We start from the raw sequence: 13082 nt of genomic DNA, 5'->3' as shown, positions 1-13082 counted from the left end.
GCAGGTTGCACTTTGAAACACAGATTAAGACATTTTATAGAATTTTAAATCTATCTACTCTGTTAGTGAATATGCTTTTCTTAAGATATGTAAATTGATGCTATGGAAATTTTAATTGGCAGCATTGCATTTCTTTATGGCTAATTCGTTGTTATTTCCCCCAAATTATATTTTAGGCTGACTTTAGGAACTTTAGTGAAAAGGGTTTTATCCATCTTCCAGGATGACTGTGTACAGAAGTACCAGAACCTGCTCTCCACCCACAGCAACAGGATGAGGTACTGTTAGTCGTGCTCATAATGTGTTGCCACAGAGTGCTGTATTATTGAATATTTGGCCCTGTCTTTCCCTCACAATACTGACGCCAATCCCACTGAGGCAGCACTTTGTTATAGAGGAAGCTCCTTGCAACACATGTTCAGGCATTGAATGGGCCACAATAAACATGCCCCAGAATTAGCCAGTCATTGTTTTTCCTAATTTAAACAGCAGACAGTTACCACCTGGCTGCCTCCATCTTTCTCTCGCACACATTTGTTGTGATACTTTGTTTCTTTATGTGGAACACTCAATGCATCCACAGAAAGCAACAAGGTAACGTGCTGTTGCTGCCACTTCCTGTCAGAGAAGGGCAAGAAGAGAGACATGAGGTGGAAGTGGGACAAATGAGCTAAGAAAGTTGGAGAAAAAGTACAAGTTGCATTGGGGAGCATACGACTGCTGATTCGAGGATTGTAATTTGCAGGGAATTCAATGATCAAAACCTTGTTGAGCGGAAACCGAACTTTCATTTTACATCACATATTGATTTTTTGCTTGCTAATAGTGTGTGCATTGTTCATGTCTTACATGTTTTGTCCTCCAAAGAGCAGTTACAAGGACTAAGTAATTTATTTAGTTTAAAGTCTTTGAATGTTTGTGTGGTAATCTTTGCTCCCTGCTTCTTCTTGTATAGTGTTAGGTTGAACAGAAGTGCCCACCCCCTACCCCCAACTACCAGACAGTCACATTATAAGACCGTAAGAAGGGAAGGTTCAAGGCAAGGATTCACTGTCACATGTCAGAAAGGCAATATTTTAAAGAAAGTCCTTGGTTGTAATATACTTCCGCTCTGTACCTTCCTACACTGAGCGTATAGTGCAAACAGTGCAAAGTTTGCTGGCTTTGCATCAGATTGCTGTAAGCACATAAGCACATAGTATGGTTAGGCTAGTGTCTCCACTACGCGTGTATGCATGTCGATACAAATAGTGCACTTTTTACAGTCTGTGTCTGTAAATGCTGACCTATATGTATTGTGTGTTTAGTGTTGCCAGAAATTTGGGGAAACATTTTGAGGTCCACGTTGCAAGGCCTAGTAACTCGTCCCCCCAAGAGTTATCAATGGCAGATGTACCAGTAGTTGTAAGGGGGGGCGCTAAAGGAGATTTCAAGAAGGATCTTGAGTTCAGCTGAGAAATGGGTAACTACCAAGATAATGGGTAATTCTGATCCTCCTCCTGATTACTCATTTTCTCCTGGTATTTAACCTGTAAATAACACCTGCTTTTAGCCTGTTGCGTCTTCGGGTAAAAGTCCCCAGATCCATGTATTGGCTCGCGCTAGCAGCCTCTTTGGAATTACTAAGCTAATTGCTCCCCAGACTGCAAAGGTTTTATAATTTTCTGTCATGTACCTGGTCCACCCAGTCTATATGTCTGACATGATACAAATAATCCAGAGAACCACCTATGACAAGACCCAGCAGTACTTGTCAGTAACTTATCATTTGCATATCGGCTTTTCCCCAGGATGATCTCTGAGATCAGGAAGCATCTGAGGCAGGTGAACTCGACCATTACGGCTTGGAACACAGAAATGGAGTCTTGCCAGTGTTGCTTGAGAAATGTAAGTGTCATTAGTTTACTTTCGTACTTACTGTAACACCAGTGCTTGGGGATTCAGATATTGTCACTGCCTGGTCCTGTTATTCGAGAACTGCTGAAGACGAGATTCATCTCACCAACTGAGCCCCGCCAGTATTGCTGCAGTCATACTCTCCTCTCTTCCTTCGGTATCTGTAAGGCCCTGCGCAGCAGGGGTTGTCCGCAGGGCCTGGCCTTCAGCCAGTTGTCCAGTACTATATATAAATGCATGGATCCATTAATCTTCATTTGGTGCATGGGCAACTGGCTGAAGGCCAGGCAATGTGGATGTATATGTTTGTAGCATGTATGGCTGTGCATACACATGCTTAGCATGCTCCTGGCATCTAATGTTGGGCTATGGTGTTTGCAAGTTCTTTTTTTCCAAGAAGTCTCTTCAGTCAAAATATGTGGTGACAGGTCTCCTCTCAGTGTATATTACGCATGGGCAACATGCTAGATTGTGTTTTCCCCCATCGTTTCAGACGTGCACCAAGTGTGCAGTTCGACCTGTCTGGTCCCCTTGCTGTCCTTTTGATATCTTGTGTTAAGCCATTTCGACCCGTTCTCACCCAAGTATTCATTAGAAACCCTTCAAACCTAGAGGATCGTAGTCTTTGCTGAGTTCTGTTCAGGGTTTAGCCCCTTTGGGAGTCCAGCATATTTCCAGGCTCTTCGTTGCCCTGAAATGTGACACGGATGATGAAAAGCACACCATTCTAATACTGTCCTCAATGCCACGCAACATATCACTGGACTGATCAACATGTGGGGTGCAAACTTTGCCTGTTCCCTGACCACCACCACGCCACATGCATGTTCCACCTTCTGGGCGAAGAAGACGCTCTGGCACCAAATGCAACAATGTTTAGTGGACAGCAACATACAGCAGCAGGATCTGTCCAACACCCCAGACATCTTTGGTGAAGAAGATCACCTTGTCGCCCAGCGACTGGAGGAAGGCGCCCCCGCAGAGCTCACCTTTGAACAATAGTCACCCAGCCTTGAACAGCTCTCACTCTGTGTGTCCAAAGAAAACCAGCCACACAACACCACACAGGTGCTGAAGAATAAACATCAGGTCCGAGCTGTGCCGAGAGCTGTGAGTATCCTTGCGACTCAGGGCATAAGACAGAACTCAATGCTGAGGTAGCACACTGCTCCCGTTGGACTAGGGCACCAAGGCCCAAGCATGAGTGTCGAGGCAAATCCACATATTAGCTACCGTTGCCTTCTGGCTCCAATCAGCACCAACAGAAGCCTGCAGAGGGTGGCAAACCTCAAAATAAGGTCAACACCCACACAGCACCAAAACCTACATCAACTCCAAACACATCCACTGCGCCAACACCTGCCTCAGCACTGAATGCCATGACCGCTCCAAGGCCTTCATCAGCACCAGAGCTGCCATCTGCATCGCAGTTGCCCTCAACACTGAAACTCAATTCGGCACTGAAGCAGCAACTCACACTGAAAGCTCAATGAGGCCCCAGGAAAAAAGATACATGCAAGCCTCCAGCAACACCTTCTGAGCAGAACAACGAGGCTCCAATCCTAAAATGGCCATAATAAGAGCTATGTCCTAAGCAACAGGGCCTAATTATTGGCCCACTCACTGGCAAGATCTCCACGAAGATCCCCACCACTGCTGCAGCCAATCCCTCGCAAAATGAAGCTTACCTTCATGGTCGAGCCTCCCCTAATACTTCCCCACAGGAATCCCCACCTACGAGGCACAGAAATGTGGCCATTAGACCTGTTCCTCTTCCACAGTCTCCCCTCACCTCCATCACCCACCCCTCACTACTGCCTCCACCAGAATCTCGGGAGGGGTCTTCCTATTCATCCTCTTCTCAGGGCAGTCCCAACAGGCATTTTTACCCTTACTGAAGCCCCAGATTATAACGCAGACCCACCAGGGGTCCCTTGGCCAGACCATTATCCCATCAGAGGGTCTTCCCGTCCACCTCCGATAACACAGCTGCATACTATGAAGTAATTCAGAGGGCAGCTACATATCACAAAGTGCATATACACATAATTCGGGAGTAAGAAGATTTCTTTGTGGAAACCCTCTCCAAATCAGAGTGCTCAGGCCACTTCCTCCATATGTTAAAAGGAGTACTTGAGTCTGCCCCTGAGAGTTTAGTCATCCCCAGGTTGGAAAAGAAATTCAAACCCTCCTCCAATGATCCTGTTTATATTAGCGTGCATTTCCCACCAGAATCCTAGATGGTCCGCACTGGCAGCAAGCATGCCACCAGCCAAGACACTGGTGATACGACTTCTCCAGATAAGGAGAACAAAAAGATAGATGCTGGAGGCAAGAGGGTGGCAGTGGGAGCAGCTACCCATTGACAAATAGCCAATGCAGGTGCCCTCCCATTGAGAGACGATAGGGCACAATGGGAGGAAATGGATGTCCTCCCTAAACACCTCGTGGAACAGTTTCAGAAGAGAGGTGAAGAGATTGTGTGAGGGCAAAATCTTCTCCAACACCAGCGTGAGGGATGCAGTGCAATATGGAAAAAGGTGACTAAAAGTAACTACAGGGATCTCTGTATTCCTATATTCGTGCGACCCTGGGCTAGGATTAAAAACCAGGGGCAGCTCCTCCATGTGGGCGAAGGAGCGTCGCCCCTCTGCTTTCTCACAGGGCGAGAAGCAGAACATAAAATGGTCTGCTTCTCGCACTGCGAGACAGCAAAAGGGTTTTGTTGGGGGCGGGTGCGGGGCGGGCCTGCTCTAGGAGACCTCCACATAAACGCCTGTGTGGTCGGCGTCCCAACCAATCACATCACTGCCATGGCAATGTTGTGATTGGCTCAGGGGAGAGGAGGAGGCTGCCTGCTTCCTGTTGCAGAGGACGACTCGGGACCTGGCTGGCGAAGGTACGTTTTTTTATTTTACATTCAACCCCCTCCCGCATCCCACCTCCTGCGAGTCATGCCGGCCGCGACTTTTAAAAGCAGTAAAGCACAGTGGGAAATAATAAACCTTCTCATGTCGCTCATGTGTCACAAAGGTCACCTTTTTCCATATTGCACTGCACCCCTCACCACCCCATTTCTTTCATTGGGTATTTAGTATATACCTGCGTTTAGCACGAAAACATCCCTGAGCTTCCTCCTCTCAGTGAGGGGGTTATAGCCATTATCATGACTAGGCATCATGATAAGAGGCGGTTCCCCAATAATGAAGCATCCCACCTCTGGTGGGTGAGGGAATATGACCTATAAAAGGATGCTTTCTAGGTTGGTGTGTTTTCTCCAGCTAGGCTTACATTACATAGACCCAAGGAATCATTTTGTGTTTGGATATATGAATCAGGAGAGTCAAACCTTGTTGGTCTTTAAACCTCCTCTACCCCCCTTTTGTGAATCATTCAAAACCAGGACAACCACATCAATTTCTTGGAACGGCTAGCTATCCAGTTGACTCTCAAAGCCGTTATCTAAATAGTTCACAGAAAGGTAATTCTGATTAGAACAGACAACATAACAGTCTTTTATTTTATCCAGAAACAGAGTGGCACACGCTGCCCTTAGCTCTCTCAAATAGCCTAGCGTACTGCTGCTACTGCAGGACAAGGTTTTTTCATCGACACACGCCGATACTCTCAAGCACTTTACCCTTCTACACTGGAAGCTCACATTTGCCGCAGAACCTAGCTGCGTGTTTCCTTTGAATGACATTCATTCCAATTGGACTAAGGAATTTTTTAATACTTACACCTCATGGATGGAGATTTTTTCATACATCATTGACGTTTCTCAACTATATTTATTGCCGAACTCTGTTTACCTGCGACACACACCAGGTCATCTTACCTTTGCCATTAAGACGCCCTTGTGAAGGGTGAAACGCGTTGGCTGTTTGTGTGCTAAGAACTTTCTGGAAAATAAAAGTCTTACTACTAAAATCACTACCCCTGCAGAACCAGCTTTGTTGTGTTTGCATTGCAATCTGTTGCTCTTATGTGTTGCCTCTCATCGCTCTTTTTCCTGAATTTATTTGTGGTCATGTGGCAGCTGACCATTTCAGGTGGGCAATACAAGTAATCAATACCATTTGTGACTAGCCAAGGTAGTGCAGTTGCCGTCGTACCCTGCTGCCTCCTGCCCTCTTTGATGGTATTTAGTATATACCTCCATTTAGCACGAAAACAACCCTGAGCTCCCTCCTCTGTGAGGGGGTTGTAGCCAATACCATGACTAGGCATCATGATAAGAGGCGGCTCCCCAATGATGCAGCATCCCACCTCTGGTGGGTGAGGGAAAATGTCCTATAAAAGGATGCTTTCTAGGTTGGTGTGTTTTCTCAAGCTAGCCTTACATTACATAGACCCAAGGGTTCATTTTGTGTTTGGCTATATGAATCAGGGGAGTCAAACCATGTTGGTTTTCAAACCTCCTCTATCCCCTCTTTTTGAATCATTCAATACCAGGACAATCCTGTCAATTTCTCGGAACTGCTAGCTATCCAGTTTGCTCCCAAAGCCATTATCTAAATAGTTCACAGAAAGTCAATTCTGATCAGAACAGACAACAAAACAGCCTTTTATTGTATTCAGAAACAGGGTGGCACACGCTGCCCTCCGCTCTCTCAAATAGCCCAGCACATCTGGCCTTGAGTGCTCGGCTACAATATTCACCTTCTGGTGGACCTCTCCTGGGGTAGCCAGCAATTTTGCAACCAGTTCAGCAGGTCCACAAGTCGAAATTCCTCCCCCAGATCCTCCCCAGATAATGTAAGCATTGGGGCATTCCACAAATAGAACTTTTTGCCACCCTAGAAAATGCAAAATGCCCAAGCTTTGCCACCAGATTCCCACACGCATAGTCCAGGGGCAATGCACTTTGGATAAACTGATCGGGGATATTGGGCTGCTTTTTCCACCTCTCTGTTTTCATTTGTAGTCAGGAAGCTCAGGCAAACACCTCTACCTCTTATCTTAGTGGTTCTAACCTGGACAGAAAGTCTTGGCTTCCAAACACACTTCTGGAGCTATGAATAGGCCCCCACAAGAGGCTTGGTCTCAACCCGGACCTTCTCATTCAGCTACAAGAACAGATACGCCCAGGCATCTGATCATGGGAAGCACAATCTTCCGATTTGGCATCTGAGGTCCTAGAATTGTCATACCTCTACCTTTCCCAAGAATGTATAGCCATCCTGAAGTGGGCCAGATCACCTGCAGCACACACCTGCTGTGCAGCTAAATGGAAGCGGGTCGTCCATTACTGCATTTCCAACCAATCTGATCCTTCAAAACCTACAGTGAAGGAAATTGTTAACAACCACTGTACCTGCAAAAGATGGGCTTGGTCTATACATCCATTCACCTCCACCTAACTGCAGTCGCAGCTTCCATGCAGAACAGATAACACACATCCTTGTTCAGGATACCAGTGATTAAAACATTTATGGAGGGACTAAAGAGGCTCATAAACCCCCATAGTACCTCCTGCTCTAGTCTGGACCCTCATCTTAGTGCTTACCAGATGTGACTTATGGGGCTACCGCCTATGCACTCACACCCTCTGCAATTCCTTTCCTGCAAGTTAGCCATCCTGCTGGCTATCACCTCGCTTAGGCATGTTAGCAAGCTGCAAGCCCGTCCCATTCAGGAGCCTTTCATACATGTCCACAGGGAAAGGGTGGTTCTTAGAACCAACCCTAAGCTCCTAACTAAGGTAGCATCATCATTCCATCCTTACCAAACCATAAATCTTCTGGCCTCCTTCCTGCAGCCCAATTCTGTGGAAGAAAGAGTACTACACTTAGATGTTATGCACAACATAGAAAAGACCAAATCATTCCGCAAGTCAGACCATCTCTTTGTCTCCTTTGCTAAACCTCACAAGGGGCAGTTTATCACCAAGGTATGGCATAGCCAGGAGGATTGTCGCATGCATTCAAACCTGTTACCTCAAGATAAAGAAGGTTCTCCATACCGATACGAAAGTGCACTCTACTTGCAAGAAGGGGCTATCGCCTTCCTTGGCAACATCCCACTAGCTGTTATGTGCAAGGCAGCCAGCTGCTCAACTCGCACAGTTTCACTAATCATCACTGTGCGGACATCTTGGCCCATCAGCAACCTTTAGTTGGTGAAGCAGTGTTAAAGAAATAATACCGCACATCTGCATCATCTATGCACTGGCCAGTGCGGCTTGGAGGGTACTGCCACACAGTCTACACTAGGCATGTGTATCTCCAGCCACACATGATAAAAATCGAAAATTCTACTTACCTTGTTGTCATCTGTTCGTAGTGTGTAGTGCTGTAGATTTGCATGCACCTACCTTCTTTTTTTTCCAGATTTGCTTACATTTTTCATAATGAATATATTCACTCTACATTTTGCTTAGGCACCATACTTTTAATTGTGGCACAGCGGCCAGAGCGGCTGACTCCAGAGCACAGAGCTCAGGGATCGATCCCCAGTGCCAGCAGCAGCTCAACTCAGCATCATGTGACTCTGGGCAATAGCTCATTTAATCTCCCTCATGGCCCCCGGCGCCTGGATACTCTTAGGGGTGATAAATTGCAAATCTGGAATTATTATTCACACTTCTCACCGGCTGTGCGGAACACAATCTAATATGGATTAGGTCCTCGTGTGCAATGTCCACTGAGAAGAGGAGTCGCACCACATCTCATGATGCGAGAGACTTTTTTGAAGAAAAGCAACTTTCCCTACACCATAGCTGGGAACAAAATGGAGAAGAATCTGTATGTTTCAGAGTCCTTTCAGGGCATCTGATGCTGTTGGAAGAGGGTAGGGTAGATATCAGAGTTTTCTAATGGCCCGGGACCACATAACCAACATAAAAAATCCCAGTTCAATCTCATGACAACCAGTGATCGGCTTTTTAACCCCTTGGCCGCGGCGGTAATTCCGCCGCGGCGCTCGGGGGGGAGGAGGGCAGCGCGGCGCCGCCATGCTAGTGACGGAACCACTCTGTCACGAGCTGCGGTGGCGCTGTGCTTGTGACGGAATGGTTCCGTCACGGCCTGCCCGCCTAATAGAACGCTCAGCGCAGGCGCGAAATCAGCGCCGCGCAGGCGCGGCAGCCGGGCCGTGATGGAACCATTCCGTCACCAGTACAGCACCACCGTGGCTCGTGACGGAATGGTTTCGTCACGAGCATGCAAGGGGTTAAGTTGCAGAGGAAATGTGCATATTCCTTTCAATAACAATGTTTGTGAAACAACATGCCAGTGGGAAAGCTGTGTTCATAGTGGTTTGCATCGCAATGTATGGTTATAAAATAGTGTCACATGTGCTTTGGCCTACAAATATACTCCAGTGAGTGGTCTTTTGGTGGTCATAAAATGACCCCTATTTAAGTAAGCAAGATGAGTAACATTGCACAAATAGAACCTTGTGGGATTGTTATATTCTTCTACACCTTGCCTAGACTCATGGAGGATGCCTGTACATTTACGCAGTCGATGCCCATTATAGGACAGAGGAGTGCTGATCTATCATGAAGACAGATTAAACTTTTGGCGACATTTCTTAAGCAACAGCAAATAAAAGTTGTTCTCGTACCCAGATGCGAGACGCTGGTGAAGCATGGGTGAAGTGCAGTGCGACTTTCAGCAACATCCTCATTTCACAGCCATGCAATATCCACAAGCTGAGGAGGAGCAGGTTAGGCTGATGCGCCTTGGATGTCCTGTCCAAAGTTAGGGGGCAAGGCAGAAGTGGCCCAGCAGATGGTCCTATCCTAAGGCTCAGTGCAGGTCCGGGGATGGGTACTGGCAGGTACGCGCCTCGAAATGGTGGAACACTTTGCACTAGGGAGAATTAACCGACATTTACAGTTCACAACATGTTTGTGTTTGTTGGCTTCTTCATGCCAGTATAAAAGCCTAAAGTTCTATAACAATGGGGTATCCCAAAATACCGCTTGACCCGGGTATCAAACAGTATGAAACAAGAGCAGTCACAGTGGAAGACAATTTTGAAAGTATGAAATTTAATCATTCAAAAAACATCATAATAAATACAAGCAAATTTGTAATTTAATTATACCACATGATTATTAATAACAGCATGATTGTCTGTACATTTAGTTAAAAATGGTGCTCGTAGAAGAGGAATAGAAATCAGTACAACAGACATTTTTCTTGCTTCTCGCAATTGGTGTTCGTCTTTCACCCCCCTTTTGGTCCTGATGAAGACCCCACAATAAGGGTTACGTTACCTTGATTATACATAGGGGTCGAAACGCCGAAAGTCTTATGTCTCTTTACAAGCTTAGTTGACAGATATTAATTATCTGTGGCTACAATTTGCTATGTCTATTGTATTGATTTGCCATTATTAGGCTGGATAGGTTTCAGCTTTGTCAGATGATATATTGCACAATGCCTTTCCTTTCCTACAACCCTCACTAGCACATAATCTTTCCCAAGCACTCTATTCCTCTTCTCTGAGCACCATTTTCAAATAAATGTACAGACAATCATGCTGTCATTAAAAATCATGAGGTATAATTAAATTACATTTCGCTTGTATTCGGGATAGTGTTTTTTTTAATTATTCAATTTCATACTTTCAAACTTGTCTTCCACTGTGACCGCTCATGTTTCGTACAGTATAAAAACATAGGCCATTGTTTAGCCTCTCTCATATTTTTTAGGATCTTTCTTCTTTTGTAAGTTTCCAAACCAGTCTAGATCAAAGGCAAGTGGCACAAAGCGTGGGCATGATTCCCTTTTGGTGGAGGTTCGGAATCCTTCCATTTTTCTGCCCCCATCACTGCATCTTGATTTACACACGGTAAACAAGAAAGGATGTGCTGGCCACGTGCTACAGTTCATCACTGGGAAGGGAAGGTTAGGAAGGAAACAGGAAAGTAGTGTAAGGAGTTGTTCAGTTATTTCTCTCACTCATCCCATGTAAGGAAGAAGGAAAGGCATTGTACACTCTCATCCAAAGATCCCTTTGCATTTGACCTTTATTCGGTTGTGCGTCCAGAGGGGCCAATGCTGCTGTATCAGATTGCCTTTTTCTCTCAGACATTCATACTTGGGTTCTGTGATTGGTATACCTGCACTCCTGCTTATCTTATTCTCATACTATTTTCTTGAGCACACTTGCTCTAATACATACACACCTGTCTTTATTGTAGGACTCCTCCCATCCCTACTTACCCAACCAGGTTGTTATTCTGTAGTCTCCTACTCAGATGACCTTTTCAGTGCACATTAACTCATTACAGACATAACAAAAACACCACATGCAAATAAGGCAAAACAAAAAGTAATAAACTGGGTTAGACATAACCTCACTTTAATTCATTGTGTTTACGCCGTCTGGCCGAATTACCATGGCCAAAGCTGGGCTGGGTTTCCCCCCTAGTCACCCTGTAGAAATCTCTCCCTTACCTTTGGCGCCTTCGGTCGTCATGTGGAGTCCATTTCAATGCCTGTGCTCTCTTCTAGTGAAGATGTTCTCCAGCACACAGTGCACCTGGTTCTATGAAAGAAATTGGGCACACTTGAAAGTTCATAGAAGCCTAACACAAGTTTAATGCAAAAATAGCCAGGAAGCATCAACAATATTTCAAGTGCAAATTACCATTACAGTGAACCAGCGCTTCACTGTCAGATTACTTGAAGCATGTACTGCTGAATTCTATACATTTCAGCGACACTTTTATACACTTGTGGGGTCCGCTACTTTGTTTATGTAATCTGACCTTCTGGGGTCGGTGCCCGCATCTTTGTATTTGCCCCCAAGTGCTATTAAATATCGCATTGCTATTCTAACCATGAGTCTGACTTGCACCTAACTGCTGTTATTTTTGCATTGCTGTTTTAAAAACTTGAATCTGATTCTTTATTTTTTATCTCTGTTTTATCTTGTTTATCGCTAAGTTGTTACCTAGCCAGCTCTAGGTTTAATACTGTGTCCAAAGGGCCTATTTTACTCACTGCTCCATTTTTGTTCTGACCTGTTGCTTATTCTTGTATGCAGAGGAGGTTGAGTTCCTCTACCGACCCATAGTTACACCATTGTTGGGACAACTAGAGATGCCATTTTGATGCGATTGTGCTCTAGTAGTCTAAAGGAGATCACACTTGCCAAAGGCAAGCCCAAAATAAACCCAAGTTGGCCCGGTCCTGCTCCAGCCACCAAAGGATACCAATCCATATAATTGACCTGGCGGCCTTCAGTCTCGCCCTAGCAGACCCCCTTCTGGATATAGCTACTGCTCTGAATAAAGCCCTAGAAAATTTCACTAAGTGGATCCACCAGCCCGTAGAGCACCTTATCCCTGATACCGAACACAGGTGTCCTAGGAACCCTCCTTCCAAGCCATTGTTTTCCTGCTTTCTGAAAGTTCAGAAACAGTATTACAAAAGATTAGAATGCAAATGGAGACAGGAGTACTGTTCTTTAGCGAAGACATCCCTTGGATGGGCTCAAAAGTCGTACTATGCCTCCATTGCTCATGCTAAAAGCCTATATTACGTGAAGCGTAATGCCCACTCAGGTAACCATGCTAAAGACATTTTTAACATCATGCATAGCTTTCTCTTCCCCAAAGCTGAGGCTAGCACCCACTCCCCATTGCGCGCCCTGTGTGAAGAACTCTGTAGTTTCTTCACCAACAAGGTCCATGCACTCAATAAAAATTATTTATTGGTAATAGCCAGCCAGCGGTAAGCACCCCTCCTGTTCGGTCACCCACTGCCACGTCAGCTACTCTGCTAGCTTTCAATGATATATCCAGGTAGGACTCCTTAGCAGCCCGCAACTCCCTGAAATCTGTCTTGCCTGCTGACCCCTGCCTGGACAAATTGCTTGCCAGGGCCTCAGAGGTGATTAACCCAGAGCTGCACCCACTACTTAGCCTATCTCTGACTTCAACCACAGTACTACTACCCTGGAAGCAAGCAAAAGCCATCCCTTTGCTGAAAAAACCTTCACTTGACCCTAATCCCCCCTCCAGCTATCGCCCTATTTCCCTCCTCCCTGCTGTGGGGAAAGTGAGCGAAAAGCTGGTTAATAAACAGCTGTCTGAATATGTCGAACAACGTGTCTTCCTTCACCCTGCTCAATCTGGCTTCAGAGCCTCATATAGCACTGAATCGTCTCTGGTAGATGTCTCTGAGGCCATTCGGGAAACTTTAAATGCAGGAGATAGATCTGCG

The 13082-nt window shown here is 45.7% G+C and overlaps 1 protein-coding gene across 1 annotated transcript in view; it reads left to right on the top strand.

Annotated features, from left to right (window-relative positions):
- IKBKE (inhibitor of nuclear factor kappa B kinase subunit epsilon) overlaps window positions 1–13082 on the top strand; it is a 287848-nt gene that overhangs the window by 201974 nt on the left and 72792 nt on the right. Inside the window, exons 18-19 of the mRNA XM_078644578.1 lie at window positions 177–278; window positions 1791–1887. Coding sequence (XP_078500704.1) covers window positions 177–278; window positions 1791–1887 — 199 coding nt within the window. The remainder of the gene's footprint in view (window positions 1–176; window positions 279–1790; window positions 1888–13082) is intronic.

This window comes from Lissotriton helveticus, chromosome 5_1, assembly GCF_964261635.1.
Source record: "Lissotriton helveticus chromosome 5_1, aLisHel1.1, whole genome shotgun sequence".
NCBI classification, from domain to species: Eukaryota; Metazoa; Chordata; class Amphibia; order Caudata; family Salamandridae; genus Lissotriton; species Lissotriton helveticus.
The sequence above is the reverse complement of the archived record's forward strand: the minus strand, read 5'-3'. Positions and strand labels throughout refer to the sequence as shown.